The sequence below is a fragment of the Mixophyes fleayi genome, chromosome 6 (genome assembly GCF_038048845.1).
Source record: "Mixophyes fleayi isolate aMixFle1 chromosome 6, aMixFle1.hap1, whole genome shotgun sequence".
NCBI lineage: Eukaryota > Metazoa > Chordata > Amphibia > Anura > Limnodynastidae > Mixophyes > Mixophyes fleayi.
In genome coordinates this window covers 19,289,190-19,309,091 of record NC_134407.1, presented here as the reverse complement: position 1 = coordinate 19,309,091, position 19,902 = coordinate 19,289,190, and the positions used below count along the sequence as shown (strand labels likewise).

The 19,902-nt window shown below is 40.2% G+C and overlaps 1 protein-coding gene across 1 annotated transcript in view; it reads right to left on the bottom strand.

Moving 5' to 3' along the window:
* ENTPD7 (ectonucleoside triphosphate diphosphohydrolase 7) overlaps positions 1–18,798 on the bottom strand; it is a 28,413-nt gene extending 9,615 nt beyond the window's left edge. The window contains exons 1-8 of the mRNA XM_075215957.1: positions 18,667–18,798; positions 16,663–16,788; positions 16,333–16,515; positions 4,362–4,567; positions 2,468–2,618; positions 1,720–1,823; positions 1,036–1,095; positions 575–723 (exon numbers count right to left, since the gene is read on the bottom strand). Coding sequence (XP_075072058.1) covers positions 575–723; positions 1,036–1,095; positions 1,720–1,823; positions 2,468–2,618; positions 4,362–4,567; positions 16,333–16,515; positions 16,663–16,670 — 861 coding nt within the window. The 5' untranslated portion in view covers positions 16,671–16,788; positions 18,667–18,798. The remainder of the gene's footprint in view (positions 1–574; positions 724–1,035; positions 1,096–1,719; positions 1,824–2,467; positions 2,619–4,361; positions 4,568–16,332; positions 16,516–16,662; positions 16,789–18,666) is intronic.
* Between the last annotated feature and the right edge of the window lie 1,104 nt (positions 18,799–19,902).

The following is a 19,902-nucleotide window of genomic DNA, read 5'->3' as shown; positions in this document are numbered from 1 at the left end:
TCCCCACTACCACTACTAGCGCTGGCCTCCGCTCAGCGGTCCCCACTACCACTACTAGCGCTGGCCTCCGCTCAGCGGTCCCCACTACCACTACTAGCGCTGGCCTCCGCTCAGCGGTCCCCACTACCACTACTAGCGCTGGCCTCCGCTCAGCGGTCCTCACTACCACTACTAGCCCTGGCCTCCGCTCAGCGGTCCCCACTAGCCCTGGCCTCCGCTCAGCGGTCCCCACTAGCCCTGGCCTCCGCTCAGCGGTCCCCACTAGCCCTGGCCTCCGCTCAGCGGTCCCCACTAGCCCTGGCCTCCGCTCAGCGGTCCCTGCAATACATCACAACACATTTTTTTTTGTTTTTTCAAAAACACAAACACAGTATGAAATATCAGAATGTGTGAGGTCTATTTAAGAAACCGCAGAATCGCTACAAAAAAACAAACATATTTTTCCTTTCAAGAGGGAATATATTTTTATTCTATCAGCTACGAAAAGTGACCGGAATGGTCCAGGAAATAGGCATCTGAGAATCTCCATGTATGCTCACACAACCACTGGATGAGAGGTGACACATGTACTTACATGCTCTGCAGAGGGGAAGGTCATAGTTTTTGGAACCTCATAGGCAATCTGGAGGGAGCCTCCGCCCATATCTAGAATGCCCACTGTCCTCTTGCGGATTATGGCCTCCTCCTGTGTACCCAGCGTCACTGCCACCACTGCATCTTCCTCTATAGAATCACAGGAGATACAAGTTACAGGAGGATTTGCACAAAGCATAACTGTATCATCATTATAATGGCTCTATTTCCAAAGCATTACTGTAGAACGGAGCTTTGTAAAGCTAGAAGGGCTCTTTTACTGCAATGAGATGTAGAACTTGGATTAAGCAACGGTCGATACAACAAAGATTGCAGAGACCATCATCTTAAATAATGTCAGGTTACTAATCAAATTAAGTTTTTACAATAAAAAATATGAAAATATGAATCACTGAACCCTACAACAATAAAGAAACCCTCCCTTTACCCACAAACACTCACCATCCACGGAATGGTCAAATCGCCCGAGGACAGAATTAATACTGATCCACGAGTAGACACCTGTATACCAAAGAAAAGGCAAAAAAAGTGACTTTAGCTGCAGAAAAAAAAGATTGTGATCAAACATGGTCTCCTATAGCTTGGTACATTAGTTTTATATGGTCCGTTGGATTGTTTCATAGTCCGGCAAGGACTTTGTGACAGGTCATCATCAGCTGCTATTTATATAGCGCCGCAGCGCTGTACATAGAACTCACATCAGTCCCTGCCCCATTGGAGCTTACAGTCTAATTTCCCTAACACACACACACACACACACACACACACCGACCAAGAAAGACTAATAGCAACCAATTAACCTACCAGTATGTTTTTGGAGTGTGGGAGGAAACCAGAGCACCTGGAGGAAACCCACGCAAACACGGGGAGAACATACAAACTCCACACAGATAAGGACATGGTGGGGAATAGAACACAAGGGGGCATATTCAATTAGCTCTGGGCATCGCGGCTGCGCAGCAGAACGTCCCGCAAAGATAATCCGCGGTACTGCAACACCGCAGATTTCCGTTCGCAACCCAGAAATCCGCGATGTTGCGGTAGCGTATTGACACAGTTACAGGACTTAATTGAATACGCCCCAAGAGGTCTCAGATACGTCTATCTTTACAGTCATAGTAATACCTTCTTGTTTTCCTGAGATGACCTCAGCGTGAGCCTCGGAGAAAAGGAAATCAAATTCCAGGGGAATGTCCTTGACCAGGTCCTGAAGGATTGCAGTCTGCTGGCTAAGAGTTACACATTATTAATATACATTTAGTTATACGAGCCTCCATCATTACCTGGTGTGACAAAGAGAGGAATTTGCCACTGGCCTCTATGAGAGGAATTAACTATTCCACCGACAGTCTGCAGAGCAAGGCTGCAGACATTACACACTAATATACCAGTGCACCTAGGTTAAAGGTTTACAGGTGTAAGATGTGTGACAAAGTAAAAGTATAAAGTGTAACTTGCATGGCGGAGGTGCTTTGGATAGGTTTCTTTACAGCTGACTGGGTGTGTCTGCAGTGAGACAAATCAAACAGAGCACCTGAAGAGACCTCCTTCTCTTAGGACCAGGTGGGAGTGTCACCTGTCCATCAAGGTAAGGCTGTGGGAGGAGTCTCAAGTATAAAAGCCTGTGTTATGCATTTCAACAGCGAGACTGATGCCAGACAGTGGCCGGTGTCTAGACAGGAGAATTAGGTCTAGTCAGTGTTCGGTTTCCTGGTGTCATCCTGATGGAAGTGTATGCCGTTTATTGTGATGCAACAATGAAAGCTACTGAATAAAATTATGGTTAATGTCAAGATCACTTTTTACCCAAAAAGATGTCACAACTTTGTCATAAATTGAAAATCAACACAAGTGTATGAGGAACAACTCTCACCTCTCCGGCAGAACCCTCATGCCGGCTGTGCACAGGATGTATATAGGGGTCTCTTTGTGCTTATTTTTGGGGATGTACGATGCTGCAAACCTCAACAGGGGGTTCATGTAATCGCTGGCCTTTTCTGGTGTCAGCGCCAACGTAGAGATACCTGCAGAATCAGATGCAAGGCGATAGTGGCAAGTCTTATAGTTATAATATACACATCAAACCAAGCAAGACAACCTACAGGACTATGGGAAACCTAAAGTATTATGTCTACATTTACTAGTACACATCTCGTAATTAGCAAAAAGAGAATACAGTCTCTTGGGCAGGTTTATATGCGGAGTGGATAATATTAAAATAATAGAGGGAGGGTTGACTTATAGGGGGCGTTTATGACACCTGGTGCAGGTAAATGTACAAAAGAGGTGTTGTAACCCATAGCAAACAATTAATGGTTTGTTTGGGTTTTTTTCTAATCTGTACTAAAAAAAATTATACATGCGCACCTATATCACCCCCCTCTCTGTCTCACCAATCACTGTAACCCGACAGCTAAACAGGATTATAATACAACTAATGTATTATAATCTCCTTCAATGTACAGAAAACACTACAGAATAATAACATGAATTATAACCAACAAACAGACAGAGATGGTGCCGAGCGTTTGGTTACTTTGAAAACAACTATGTGCAGCTTCAGGCAATTCCTCTACTACCTGCCCATGTAACAAGAGTCTATAATAGAATGTGTGTAACAAATACCTCCCCATTCTATATACATGGTTATTATGCCCCCACATCAATAAGGGTACCTGAAAGTGAACAAATGCTTGAAACTGGGACTATCCAAGTAGTTAGGGACATGACAGCTCTCTAATCTTTATATTAGATATTTTTAATCATTACGCAATATGCAAAGAATGTTAAACCCGCATATTATCATTCCAAACACTGCCATGCCGGCAGCTTCATTTTCCTTAGAACGACTTAATTCCAGAGCACAATCACAGCCTTACTTCCTTTTTTGCAATAACACAGAGTCATCACTAGGAGGCAGCACATACCCAAACAATTATACAGCAGATAATGACAGAGTAGAAATGAATTTTTCACACATTACTGAAACAAAACATATTGAACTTTTTTATGATCTTGCATGTAAATCAAAAACACAGTTCAGGTTATTTATTTATAAATTAATGGCATTTAAAAACAGCCTAAAACGGGTATTTTTATTAAATGGGTATTCATAATTAATGGTGTTCACAATTAATACCGTACAATTAATGCTGTTCTGTATATGTACACTAGTGCTATAGCATAGAACACTCTGGCAGTGAATGGGTTTGTTTATACCATTCTTGGTTTTCATCCAGTTGACATGCATTCTGAATACACAAACACTAGATGTAAAAACACAAATCTTACACACACTGTGCCGTCCTGCCAACCTACGTGCTTGACAGTCTCGTAATTTGCCAACATCATGTTCAGAAAACCAAAGTGGGTAAAATATTGACTTCAAGGGTTAAAATGAAATGACGGTTATTTGTATATAGATGGTATATAGTGAAACATGAAGCTTGAAGCTCCTCCAACCTTATTCAGTGAAGCGGGCTTTATAGCGCTTCATGTGCTGAGTGGCAAAGCTCTTCCCTACACTGATGAGCCCCTACAAGGGCTAAAGAGTTGTCTGTAGGTGAGAATCTGTATCATGTTTTCTCTACAAATAAACTACCCTTTCTCTGTACATTGTCTCTGGCAGCAAAATATACACCCACTTCCTTTACAAGCTTCTTTCTCAGGTTGTCACAAATCGTTACAAAACCAAAGAGAGTTATCGTCATTGGTTACACACACATGGGTTTATACATGTTTAGACACTATTCAATCAGAGCAGATACCTGGTTTAATCTTTTTCACCACTGGTTTGCTGGTGTGGTCCCTCATTTGCTTAATGTCGAGGAGGTCGTGCGGATTCCCGTTATGCGGAGGCCAGAAGTACACAAAGGCCCGAGAGCCGCTGCTGCCACAATCAATGACAATTCCATAGTTTAACTTGAGGTCCTTCGTATCTGTAGCTTCCAAGTCTTCTATCTGATCCAAGTACCTGCAGGAGAAATCGAAGCGGAGCTAGTATGAAACGAACACTGGAATAAATGGCAAAATATACCCAATTGGTTCATCTAGTCCAATACATACAGATGTACTGCACGCATCTCTTAAGGGCGTCATAAAAAAATGAGCGGTTTAAGCAAACTCACATCACATGATTGTATTTGCCTACAATTTGCGTGGCAAAAGAACGCACGAGGCAAAAACGAAACTGAATCGACCGCTAAGACTTTACTTTTAAACAACCACTACTGTTGCTTTGCAGACAAATACATTACAGAGCAGAGGGTGTAAATCTATCACCAGTTATAACAACCAATTTAGGTGACAGACATTGTAAGAAAACGTTTTACCAACACGAGACCAAATGTCATGACAATCAATATCGTATATCATACAAAACGTAACACAGAAGCCTGGTGATAGTGTTCTTATTACCAGACTACATAGACAAAGCAGGAACAGCTCCATGTCCTAGTGAGGCATGGACTTGTGACTCTATATCAGGGGGGAGATTTATGAAACCTTCTAAATTATAAAAGTCGAGGTGTTGTGCATAGCAACCAATCAGATTCTACCTATCATTTACTTCCTGCATTCTAAAATATGATAGTTGGAATCTGATTGGTTGCTATAGGCAACACCTCCCTTTTTAGAAGATTTGATAAATCTACCCCCAAGGAGTTTTAAAATTGTGGGTCATCCCCCCCAAAAAAATCCTCATTCAATTTGGGGTGTGGCCCCTGAGATCCTCTTTTTTGCATTCCTATGCTGTGCGACCAACTAGAAAAATCTTTTTTTTAAATTTGACATTAAATTATATAGTACCTTTTGAATAAAATCATTACAGCTAATTTATAGTAAGGAAAAAAGTAACTATAGAGAGATAAAATATATACAAAAATAACCTCCAAAAAATTGAAAAAACGCTTTTACTCAGTGATTTTATCATACTAATGTGTCTCCTCCTCCGGTCACTGTGAGGAGCACTGCTGAACAAGTTAATGATGAGGTGAGTGTCAAGAGCAGTATGGGAAGAGACAGGGGTCATTTTTAAATGTAAATAACAGATTGCATAGATGTAGTGCTCCCAATAACAGAAAAACACATTATCCAGTAAAGACCTAGACAGACATAAAGACATTGCTTTTACAATCAACGCATTCATTCTTAAAGTTAACTTTGAGATCGGAGATAGTAACAGACAAATTGATCAAAATGATTCCGCTGTTCAGTGTGTCATAGGGAGGCGGCTGTATAGATTGGATAATGGGCCTAATGCACACAAGAAACATTATCGTGAATGTCAAACACCCCTCTGAGGACACTAATAGGAGAGATGATATTCTGCTTACATCTACACTATGTCTGTCTGCTGGTAAAGACTCATCTATTCTATATAATCATCTCCCGACAAACTACTTCAGCCCTGGGGTTTTGCTTAGTGCACAGAAATTAATATGGAGCCACCGGACAAACCAGTTAACAGAGAGATAACAGACTACATTCGTGATTAGGATAAACATAAATGTTGTTAGGATTCCGCAGCACAATGTGATTATCCCAACCTGAGCATCATGTTCCCTGCCAGTAACAGTCCCAGCAGCAATATCCAGCATTTAAACCAATTGCACAACCATTCTGCGGTGACCAAGCTGGAATTGACTTAGCCGAAGTCGAATGGGTAAGTAAAACCTCAATGGGCTTACGTTGCTAGGACTTGTTTCTGCAAGCAGAAATCAGACCGCAGAGCTGGGAAATGACGAGCCCTGCACGGCTGAACGGTCTTTTTTCTAATCTGATTATACAAGAACCCATCTGGTGTTTGGAGGTGCTGTCACTTCTCGGTTTGATGTTACTAAATCTGCGGTTTTGCCGTTACATCATGTCTTTGCTTCCTCCCAGAACGGACCCTACAGTCTAGCACTAGTTGCCGTGCTCAGCCACCTCTAATCCCACTCTTAGCCTCACACATCAATAAGCCCCATTTACCACTGAGATGGTTAATGAGCTTATTAACAGTTTGAAATGACAGCGATCCAACTGTTCCTTTTCTTTTTCTCTTCTGCAAACGAGAGGTATTTGGGTCAAATTGTACAGCCTGGGTTAAAGTATTATCTAATATTTTAGCCCTTAATCCGTTTTCCATAACTACCAGCGAGCGTTCGCTTTTCATCTCTTGGCAGCTGACACTTGTTCTTGAAACTTTCACCAAACAACAGACACATGACTTTGTTTGATTGTGATAAAGGATATTTTGTCCATTGCAACATGATGCTCTGGTGTGAACAGAAGCAGAACATATTTGGATAGTTGTCAATAATGGTCAGTATTTTGGACATGGAGCATACAACAAGAACACAATTAAAATAAAAAAGAACATTATTTTTTCTTATATATATTTTTAGATGGTCTTCTCTACATTTACAGCCAAATATCAAGTTATAATAAAGCTTCTAAACATCCCATTTCTAAATTATGTGAATTTAACAGATAGCTTTTATTTATTAAATTTTAATAATGACCAGATCTATTTACATGATCAGACACGGCAGATGACTGCTATGAGCCTGTGTGCACAGATATACTTCAGCGGCACCAACAGGCTCCAGAAGTAGAGACGTCCTTTTGGATCTAGCGTTGAACGGTTGGATATCATCCAATGTAGTCACCCACATCTATCGCTTGGGCAAATAGCAGGAGTGGCGGGTGTCTGGCCATGTTGTAGTGTGTAGTAACCAATAGGGACCAATTTTGTTTCATCGGCCTAACGATGATATGTGCTGTACACGTAAATCGGATCATAATGATTAACTGCAGCTCAGTCCGGATGTGTGAACGACTACGCAAAGGGCGGACAATATAATGTACAACTTGGGAGCCTGTGGGAACGTGTCCAACAAATGACCTCTTTAGAAAACACTCCCTAGCAGAAAACATTTACATTTGGCTTCACAGATTCTGGGATATATCCAGCCCTCAATTAGGCTACAAACACGGAGGGCCAAATTACACAGATCCAATCAGATTGCAATGATGCAATAAGATCAGAATATACTTCCCCTCCTATTTAAGGGTTGGCCCGAAGACCTCACATAAGTACAGTTGGGTGGTTAATGACACATTTTCCATCCTGCTGAAGCCAAGAGAATTCTGATCTAAGATCTGGTCACACACTGCGCAATGGTTCGCTTAGTTGGTTTCCGTTCTCCCAAATTAAACAAAATCATTACTGTGTGTGGGCCGCTTAAAATAATAAAACAAACGTATGATTGATTGCTAAGGGGTTATTGCACATTTGCATTGTTAATAAATAGCCCCCAGTGTATATCTGTAATCTAGCAGTATCGTACATTATTAATATGGGTGCTCTATCCAATTACTCATCAGTTTGTATTTAGTATTCCTTTGCCTTTTCCTATAGAGCATCTAATAGATCATGATTTTTATTTATGGGATATAACGGGCAGAACGAATGGTTCTAAACCACAGCATGCGATGCCACAGAATGAGCCCAGTGAGTTTCTTTCAAAGTTTAGGAACTTTTACTTATATTCTTGTTGTTTTATTTGCAATATTTTTCTAAAAGTGTAACCTGTGCCTCTTTTCAGTCACTTGTATGTACTCAGCCCCCACCTCCAAAAAAATACACCCATTTGTGATCAACTCCACTTTGAAAGTCTTTCATAATGGTATGATGTGTGATAGTCATTTAAGTTAAATCACATTTACATAAGACAAATCAGCTCCTGTAGCTTATTTTCTTTCAGCTGTTCCCATTGGAAAGCGATCTGTGAGTGGGAGGAGTCCGGTTATCAGGTAAGTGAAGGAGGGGCTTGTAACATGTGTACCTACAGACAGACTGAACTAGCTTGAACACAAAGCTGCCCATTAGCAAATCACTATAAAAAAAAAATGAAAATAAAAAATTTCTGTTATAATATTTACCCCAAAATTTATGAAATCCCTAGGAACAGCAAGAAACGTTATTTAATGTTTACTGTGCGCGCGCGAGAGCGTTGCCAAACCAATTACCCATTTTTGGTAATAATTTTGTCCACAGGGGGACGCTATACCATTAGAGAATATGGATGATGACCGTTTCAAATTAATAAATGCAATTTGTCAAGGAATAAACTTCTCTGCCAGGAATACCTTCCACCCATGTGTTTTACTGCACATTTACAGAATATAGACCAAAGCAAAATTAAATTGTTATTCTAAACAACTTACTGTTACTCTCCAGCTTTTGAGGAACTACAAGTCCCAGAAAAGGCTGACAGGGCGTCCTGGGACTTGTAGCTCCACAACAGCTGGAGAAGCACCGGCAGCCTTGCTCTGATTTACACTCTGTTCAGTTCACACAGACAGGTGCACGTAAATACTCTCTTGAAATCTCCACACACTGACATTGCTGCGTGTTGTCTGCAGGATTTCGTTGCATTGTCTCATGGGCTTAAAACGCCTTTTGATGTCTGCACCAGGATATGACCCAGCTTACGGTTTTCACCAATGTATGGTACACAAAGAGGTAATAAGTCTAATGAGTTAACAGTTCGCCAAAGTAATTACCCAAAAAAGACTTTAATCATTTGCAGCTTCCTAACACCCGCAGCTGCTGAGCTGTGAGATCACTTCCAGAAGTCTGAAGGAACCCGGCAACTGGTACTTCATGTCTGACCCTGAAGGCAGCTGGCAGTCTCACAAGTAGGCAGTGTGAACCCCAGCACCTGCGCCAATTAAACCACAAGCCCGGGCTCAAGAAGAGTAAACCAGCTCCGTACTGAGGAATATTTCACACTATGTAATAATATTTTAACCATTTATTTAAACCGAGAGCAAAGGAGGAAACCCATGCAAACAAGGGGAGAACATACAAACTCAACGAAGGTTCCTGGTCGGGAATCAAACCCATGACCCTGGTACGGAGGCAGCAATGCTAACCACTGTGCTGCCCGATATCACACAGTAAAGCACCATAATGTTTAACGGGTATATCCACCTTAGGGGCTTTCTGCATTTATGCTTTTATTTTATTTTTAACCTCACAAACCCCTATTCCCCAACTAGCAGATCAGCCTTGGTCCCTTTCTGGGAATCCCTATTTAAAGAATTTTGAAAGGGGTCCCAGTCTTGTCTACCTGATTGGATTTCCACAACACACATTAAATCAGACGGACACTCCAGCCAACTTTCAATATGTAAGAATACAAGGTTCAAGCTGTACATCAGTGACTGCATGGGTTTAAGAGGCGATAGACCCTCCATTCAGCAAGATACAGAGAGTGACATCCAAAGCTGATCATCACCTTTAAAGGGTCTTCAGGGTTTTTTACTCAGTCTGTACAACTCCATAACACCCAGGTGATACACACACACTCGGATAGGTTCGAATGACTCATTCATATCCTGCTCAACTTAATGTCAGGTGACCAGAACGGCAGAGTATCATTATTCTGTGGTTGAACACAGACTATGGAATACATCTGTCTGTCTGCATTACTGCATATTACACATAACTTAGATTGCACCCTCTGCCTTCACACTGTGCATTGTGTGGGTTGTGACAGTATTAACGATGATGCTGTCTATGGACCCGATTCATTAAGGAGAGCAAAGCAAAAAAGGAGTAAATTTGCTCCTGGACAAACCATGTTACAATGCAAGAAGTGCAAATTAGTTTATTATTTTGCATGTAAGGAAAATACTGGCTGGTTTTTAATGCATAAAAATACTTGATAGCTTTCTTTTTACACTGAAATTCAAAGATGATCTAGGACATAACCTACCCAAACTATAAATCTCTCTCCACAATTTAAATTTACCTCCCCTCCAATGCAACATGGTTTTGCCAAGATGCAAATTTACTCCTTTTTTTGCTTTCATAAAAGCTAACAGGATATTTGATTTAGAAAATGATACATACACGCACAATTCCTTGTAGCTCTGTGCCATCAACCAACATTATTGCAATGAACACCCTCCAAGAGTGTGTAGGTTAAGTAGAATTTGGAGGGTGGGAAGGGTTAACATAGCCTATATCTTCTCACCTGGTAGCAATTTTAATTTAAAGCTTCTCTAGAACACAAGTGCTGCCTACCCTTTGTCTCCTGTCAGCCGTCTTGTCTGTATGTCCCCCTTTACAATGTACGCTGTGTGCCATTACTATGTTAGCTCCATGTATTGAATATTATATTATCTACATATTATAACTATTTGTTTTGTATCGCTGTACGGTGATGCAGAATCTGTGGCACCTTACAAATAAACAATGAGGATGATTTAAAGCACAACTATTGCCTACAGACACTGAGGCAGCCAATGTGGGCAAAACAACATGATATAGCAGCCAATCAATTCACTAGGATCCAGTGTTGCAAGAACCACCTAAAGGAGAAGCATAACCGGTTGAAATAAATTAAATCGGAAGACCTGAGCAACTTCAATAAATAAATAACAAATAAATAGAGACATGAAAACAGAGGAGTGCTTACATTCTACTGGATCGTACCTAAGGCTGGGTACACACTACAGTGTTTACATCTTATTGGGTCAAACACCCAAAAACCAACCATTCGACCCAATATCGCAGTAGTGTGCACACAATGACAGATTGTCGGTTCATTTGGTTGGTCGGTAAACCTAACAATCTCGTGCCAACCTCCTTCCGATCCTGCAGTGTGCATGAAATCATGACCGATTATTCGACCATAGTGCCGCTAGTTCCCCAAACAGCGACTTCTTTCTGGGTAGATGTAAATTTCTAAAGTTCATACCTCTCCCATGTGGTGCGTTCTCGGAACATCAGTCAAATGGGAATAATCTGCTTTTAATGGAGAAGCAAAAGTAAATCTGTTCCATAGGACATGAACGTGCTCCTGTGTGCAGTGTATACAACATGTATTCTTACCACATATGAAAACACGTTTCAATTTCATGTATTATATTAAAATTGCTAATGTGCCATTCACAAGGAACGTAGACTATACAGTGTATAGTTCATGTTTTTAGGATTTCTGTCTGTAGAAACGGGTGGGATAATTACTGACCCAGCCAAATAGATTAACTCAGCTGTACATGATTAAAGAAATCCTAAAAACATGAACTGGATATGGCCCTTGAGGACAGGTTTGCCCACCCCTGCTATACACAAAGACGTGTTATAGAATGAATGGCGATGACGTATTTCTTTATTCTGAATTTATTAATTTATTTCAATTTCTACAGCATATCGCTGCAGGGAGCCCATATATATCGTTTCAGTGTGTACAGACTCACAATCTTTTGAACCGATGTTACATCTGATCAAAATCGCTTCACTCCTACAAAAATCGTTTAAAACATGTATATTGTGTGAATGCAAAAATCAACCGTAAGTCATAGGTAAAGTCGTTATAGATAACATATCTGTTGGAAATGTCTGTAGTGTCTACCCAGCCTAATTAATGCTTTTCTGGCTGAATCAATATGCAGGATACAAATAGGGAGGGATATGGTGCTGTGGAAGTTTATAGTTTTCCCTTTTAGGTTTCCTGTAATAGGTCTTAGTGCTGCTACTACTTAATGTGGCTATTTATTAATTTATTATGTTTGCTGACCCTCCCGATCCTCATTGCCGCTTGTTAGCCTCTCCCAGTGTTTATACAAACTGGAACTTGGGATTCCATATGGACGAGCTCTTCTAGACTGTAAATATAATTTCATGGAAGATAAGGCTACTAAATAAGTATAAGATCACTCCCCAGACATACTTTGCCTACCGGAGACCCACATTACAGTCCCCGAATTAAACTACTTAAACATTCCTGGTGCCTTTCACTCACAGCATCCACCCACTCGAGAGGTGTCACTACAAACAGAAAATCTATACCGGATACATTGCTGCTCCCTGAACTTAAACAAGGTAAATATTTAATCTCTATCTACCACCCACCCGTATGATTCCCCTGTGAGCAATTCACAACTTATCCGCCAACGTGACAGAGAATGGAAGCTCTCGCACAGGGGTGCATTTGACATCAGGAATTATCTTATGTTTACTATCAAGTTTAAAAAGTAACGTTTATGAATATGCATTAAAATACATTTGTAAATTGATTGTCCTGCATTTATTTAAAAACAGACATAAAATATAGAATGTTTCTATAGTGTGAAAATAAAGGGAATTAAAAATGGTCATGTATCAATTACTGTCACTTATATAAAGATCTGAGATTAGTCTCACAAAGTTCACGTAGGAAACCACTGAATGATTTATAGATGCTCAGAGGCCGTGATACACTATGTCCTATGTGTTATTAAGGATATTTATACTGCAAACATGAGACAGATACATGGTTCAAATCACCTATAATGCTGAAAGTTTACTTTATATTCAGTAACGCACTTGGTCTTTGATTATAAATGATTCAGCTATTAATTTATATGTATCAAGTGAATCACAGATATTCAGTGACTTAAATGTTGCTAATTAACTGCAATCACAAGGTCGCTGAATTAGAGGCATATAACAGCAGCATGTGATATAATTTAATATCTATGAGATTTAATACTGGTGGAAACCATGAAGCTCCTGTGGTAGAAGGAGAGATATAAATAAACCATAGAGTGCACGCGATCATATAATAGTTCAGATTATAATTAGCAATATTTAGTCACTGAATATCTGCGATTCACTTGATACATATGAATCAAACATCGGGCTCATTTGTAATCCAGGACCAAATTCACTACTAAAGATAAATAAAATTCTTATTATAGGTGAATTGAACCAATCCCCTGTGTCCAGTATAAATATTCTTACTAATTTGAAAATGAGAATAAAGTAGTAAAGAAACACGGGATATGTCAGGAACACATATGACAGTGTATCACGGCACAGTCCTCATAGAACCAATAAATTAATCAGTGGTTCCACCGGAACGTCACAAGTTTCATCTCCAATCTTTATATAAGTGAAACTAAAGTGCATTAAATATGGCAGTGTGCCAATTGTCACACTACTTACTCGATCTATATTTTATTTTGTTGTTTGTAATAAAAATGCAGAACAATTTACAAATGTATTTTAATGCATATTAAACTCAATAATAAACATAAGACAGTTTCTGGGCGCCAGTGCACCCCTAGACAAACCTTCTGCCTCTCTTTTGTGGATTAGTCTATCCTGTCTTGTCTTGGATCCTATTCTGTATCGGACTCCTGTTATTGGCCAGTCTGACTACTCGTTTGCTCAGACCCTCAGTTATAGATCTCGGACCCTCGGCCCTCGATGGTTTGATTATTCTCTGGTTTCATTTACTTCCACCATTTTAATGAAGTTGGTTTGTAAAAAGATTTTCCAGAAAAAAAAAACCCTCCCAAATTACCAATCCTGTCCATCCATATTAATCCCTACTGTGGGACAGTTCCACTGTCGTTGTTAATCAGGCATCCCCTCCTGATCATAGTGCAAGTTCCTATAGTGCCAATCAAACACCAGACACCATGCAGAAACATCAGCAGGCCACGTAGACACAATGACCCCGGCCTGCGTTGGCTCTACCCTTCTCTCCCCCATCCCGCCTCTCCAGATGCAGGCGGGCATAAGTACCAGAATCACCAAAGTCTGCATAGGAGCTGACGAGTACACCCACTTTCTGGTCACACGCAGAGGGATTTCACGCAAGATACGTTACGCAAACTGGCGTACGTTCCACTCTGAATTAGCTCCACTATGTTTATTAGGTGTATTAATCTGGAGGTGGTAATTGACTTAAATACATACTATGGGCCCGAGTCATTAAAGAGAGCAAAGCATAAACAAAAAAAGAGGAACTGCACCTGGGCAAAACCATGCTGCATTGGAGGGGGGAGGTAAATTTAAAATATGGAAGCAGATTTATAATTGGGGTAGGGCATGTCCTAGATCAACTTTAAATTTCAGTGTAAAAATAAAGTTATCAAGTATTTGTGTGTTAGATGAAAAAAAACAGCCAGTATTTTACTTACATACAAAATAATAAACTAATTTGCACCCCTTGCATTGTAACATGGTTTTGTCCAGGATCAAATTTACTTTGTTCGCCTGCTCTCCTTATTGACTCAGGCCCTCTGTGCAGATTTTGTGACAGCAAATATACATATTTACAATTAGGAAAAAAACACAAAAATAAAAGAAGACTGGATACTACCACACAGACAGGGGTAAGAGGGCCCTTCTTGCATGCTTACAATCTATAGGAGCCTGACACATGATTGCAAAGAGACAAAGGGGTATATTTACTAAACTGTGGGTTTGAAAAAGTAGAGATTTTGCCTAAAGTAACCAATCACATTCTAGAATGCACTAAATAAATGAAAGCTAAGATCTGATTGGTTGCTATAGGCAACATCTCCACTTTTCCAAACCCGCAGCTTAGTAAATCTAGCCCAAAGTGTTCACTGAGGTTATATGATCCAGTCACACGTCAGTGTTCGTTTGGGGTTGTCCGAGTAGAGAAAAAAGATAACTGAGTGAGTGGTGGGATTTGGGTACAATAGCCCAGGGAGGTATAGAAGATGGTTTAGAAATTAGATAATAAAGAAGTGGGTTTCTGGGGGAAAGTCTAGTTATATGAAAATTTCACAGAGTGTGTACAGCCAGAGCCCTAAAACCAGGAACAGAAGCGGGTAATGAGTGTGGATGAGAGAAGCAGATCTTGGGCAAATCAGAGGGATTAACCTGGGAGATATTTTGAGACAAGGGAAATGATATATGTGGTGCAGTTTCATTAATGCTTTGCATGTTAGTAAAAGTATTTTATATAGGATTACAGACAAGTACAGGCAACCAATGTAAGGGACTGTCAGAGCCGGGCCGCTGCCGTTAGCTGAAGAAAGGGTTAATAGCTTAGTTTTTGGAAGTTAGAATTTGAGGGGCCCCGAGGACATCCCAGATGAAATACCACAAAGACAAATCACCACACGTCCCGAGTCCCGACACGTGACATCAACTACAATGCACAGGACACGAGTGGGATTAAAGAGAATATTGTGTCACTATGGCTTTGTAAATAGGACACAAGTAGTTATAGTTTTATTAGTGCAGAAGTGATATTATACAAAGTTGAGCCTGGGGAGGGAGCACTGCAGTGTTGGGTTCTAGCTATCAGCAGCTCTTCTGGTCCAATACTATCCTTGGCATCAGGAAAAGATGGGAAATTAATGACATTAGACTATGTCTGCTACAGCGTACAAGGACTCAACCTTCTCTGCAGATCTTCATTAAAAAGTCTATGGGGTATATTTACTAAACTGCAGGTTTGAAAAAGTGGAGATGTTCCCTATAGCCACCAATCAGATTTTGCTCTCATTTTGCAGAATGTACTAAATAAATGACAGCTAGAATCTGATTGGTTGCTATAGGCAACATCTCCACTTTTTCAAGCCTGCAGTTCAGTAAATCTAGCCCTATGTATGTATGTATGTATGGGAGCTGCAACATTAGAAACGGATACATGACAGAAATCTACACAGACTTTACCACCAAGAAGATAATTGAAAAAAATATGAATAAAAACGAATAATATATTATACACATTTAAAATTTAGTTGCAAACTTACATTTTCGAGAACAATTAAAACTGCCCTAAAACCCTCTGTGCATCAGCAGAGGTTTCTTTTTACTTTAAGTATTACATCCGCTAAAGTTTCATTTTATCAGGAGAAAATATGAACTTATAGTCACTATTACCACAAAGGCAGATAGACTGAAACATGAATATAGGGATATTACTTTACCTCCTAAACTGCCGATCACGGAATGCTCTAGGGCTCCAAAATCCGGGGTTTACAGCCGCCACCAAAATCAGAAGTAAACATATGATGAAAATAATTAAAAGGACCACTCGTTGCCGGGAAAACTGTGTTACCGAGGGCAGGCTGCAGTGCCAGGACACCGGAAACAAGCAAGAAAAACTGATTCTGGAAAAAAAAGAACAAAGACAATCAGGTATTAGTAACACATGCGGAACATCAGCAGTGTCCAGACTGAGCGTGGACGCTCTCGCTGCACTTTATCAATTTCTATTATTTTTCAAAAACACGTATCATACAAAATTCAGGTATTACCTGGCCATAGGCAATAATCCTAGTCAGCCGCTCTCTGCGTCCGATTTCCACATGTCACCTGTTACACAGTCTGCTGCAAGAAAGTGGAGTGACGGAATCAAGCATTGCCTCCTCCTTCAGTCCTGGCTAAAAAAAAAAAAAAAAAAGGTTTAAACCTGTAACGTAGCCTTAATTTTTTCCTTGCCTACCTAAAGTACAAGACTGACGCGACATAATGTTGAACATTAACTTCACAGATTACTGTATTTGTAATCCATCTGACACGTTGGAAGGAGATAACACCCCCCTTCATCAGTGGAACAGGAAGTTAGCTGATTAGGGACATGTTGCAAGGTGCTTTCTAGCTATAAACTTAAGTATACCGACATTATGATCAAGACATTTACGATTCCCTTTAAATATAACCGGAAAACCGGGCAGAGACGTCGCTAACTTTAATCATAACTTGGGGCTACCAATATGAAAAAGCAAAAAATATAAATGCAAACAGATGATTTAATTGGCTGATGTAAAATGCTCTAAAATACAACATTAAAGGAGTAGTGCTATTAAAGTAGACAACACTGAAAACAATTTGTAAATTGCGGTTTTATGCAGGCAATCATTCACCTGGTCTGGCAAAAACATGGTAGAAGAGGTTTACTACATACTGTGCTAAGTGTGTCCTCATAAGTATAGGGACAAAATCCTATTTGTGTCAGCTGTGACAGGTTACAAAATCCAGGTGACTAGAATGAGTTGTGTGATTTAGGGGTTATCCATTGTCGCTTACATTTTCCAAATGCCAGCATTTACACATTTTTGGGGTATAATTAATGTCGCCTTTTATGTACAAATTCTACCAGCAGCACTGAACATAGAATAGAATACACTAGAACATGGGCAGGAAGTAATTATTCTACCAATATTCCAGTGGATCCCACTCAGGGGGCTATAGGGTGATTCAGGTATGTTTTGCCATTTTCTGTCCATCAGTTAAAGAATTTGGTGGGTGATGTCCTCTCGTGCAGTATGACTGAAGAGTTTGTGTAAGCACTTCTTGATAATGCACAAGCATTAACTTTCTTACAGGTGCGGCAAAAAAACGTGTCCACTGTACACTTGTACTCTCTTAAAAAGATAAACCAGTTGATATCACAATGAATTTTCTGCATTTTCCTACACCTAGATCCTTAATGGTGCACCAGTTAAATGCGTTTTAATAAATTCATTGGCTGAGATCACAATAAATTGCTACACTTTGACAACTAATGGCACCGATGACAAGTACAGACAACAAATGTGTTTTACAAAGGTCACTGTGTTGTTGTAAAGTGTAAACACATAAAAATACAAAACGATAGATCAGGAGGGCAAACCTGCAATACTGTATAAACATCTATGTAGCAAACAGAGTGCACATACGGGTATACAAAATCTGGCATACTAATAGTCACAAAAAGCATCCAGACATTTTTCCCACAGTACAACCCAGGAAAAATGAATTTAAGCATCTTTTACAAGGCGATAGACATGTGACCTTCATTGATGTTTGCTAATTGGCTTCTTTATATTCCAGGCCCTGTGATTGGGCTGATCTCCAGTGGATGTGATTTATTCACCGAATTTCAAGTGAATTGGAACGCAAACACAAATTCGTCAATGGCAAAATTATGAAATTTGTTGGGATTTCTACGTCGATTCCTCCATCTCTGAGCACTTCTGGGTCTATTTCAGGTTAAAAACAAAATATACAGATGTATACATGACAATTTAACTTATACAACTAAAGGCTGATGACACTGACACATACAAGGAACATACATGACCAAAAGGAATATATCCCTGGGTGGGAGCCTGACATAACACAGACATGGAGATACTGATGAGACTTGTTTCCATAGCAACCATACACAACCTTTGTTCCTCTTGTGGAACTACAAGTCCCTGAAGCCCCTGCTATCCTTTGTCTTACTGGGAGTTGTAGTTCCACAGGTATATTCTGATACTCATTAAGCCTGTTACCTGTGTCAGTGCTGCCTCCAATTCTGTTCCCTTTATCTCTGCCGCAAATATGATGCCAGACTCTGTATATCACAGACTGATGCCCACACATCAGGCACCTACTCTGCCCTTACTCTCTCCACCGGAAGTGAGGAGCCGGAAATGTGTAACAATAGCATCACGTCATTGGGGTTTGTTTTTGTTTTTTTCGAACAACTTTATTGACAGAAAATGCATCATGAACAATTGGGGGAAATACAGCGATTATCTCTCACATTAAAGGTATTAAACCGCACATGTCACTTGCAACATGCAGAAAAACATACTGTGCATCGAAACACTGGTCCCTGCTGAGGTTATAAACTCTGGGACACATATAAATTAGCATAGTTGCTGATGTATTCAGTTATTATCCTGGGAGATTTCTGTACTGAGCCAGAGTCATGGTCAGTATGTGTTATAACATACTGCTTTGTGTTTTTAAAACTTCTTAATAACTATCATATTATCAAGCCATTAATATAAGATTAAATGGTAAGAATTTCATTAGAAGGGCAGAAAAAAATAAAGTTATTGTGCAGTTTGGCAATATTGCACCATACGTCCCAAATGTCCTCATTTAGGCAGGATAGTCGAGATTTGAGGTTTCTGTCCTTCCATCCTGATTGGGACAGTTTTTTGGTGGGAAATTAGGAAGGTTCTGCCTGTTCAGCCTTAAGCATGCGCAAGATAATAGCTTTCTATGGAACAAGTGGGACACTGAGTAAAATCATGATTGCAGCATCTTGCTCTGTGATAGCAGTGGCGCACGCCGGGGGGGTTTCTGGTTCTCCAGAAACCCCTCCCCTCCGTGAACCAACGGTACTCCACAGCAGCCGCGGCGCTGTCAAAGAACGCTAAATTTTCTTCAGCAATTGATCCGAAAGTGCAGAACGCCGCAGGTCACATATGGAAGAAATGAATGAACCGCAAAGGAACTGTAAAGTGTGCCATAGTGACTTGTTTCCACCTTTTCAAACCCGCAGCTTAGTAAATCTAGCCCTAGGGATTTCAGCCTTACATTTCTCTGGCTAGACTGAAAAGAAGACTAACAAGGGTTTAGCTATAAAGTGCTTAGATAGCCAAACCACAATAATCCATGTGCTTACTTGTGTACATCCTGTTGCTTTAGAATACAAGTAACCCTTATTTTCACCTACAAAAGCAACAAATATTCCATTCATCAAGTTCTGCTGCAATGGTCTCAAATGACGTCAA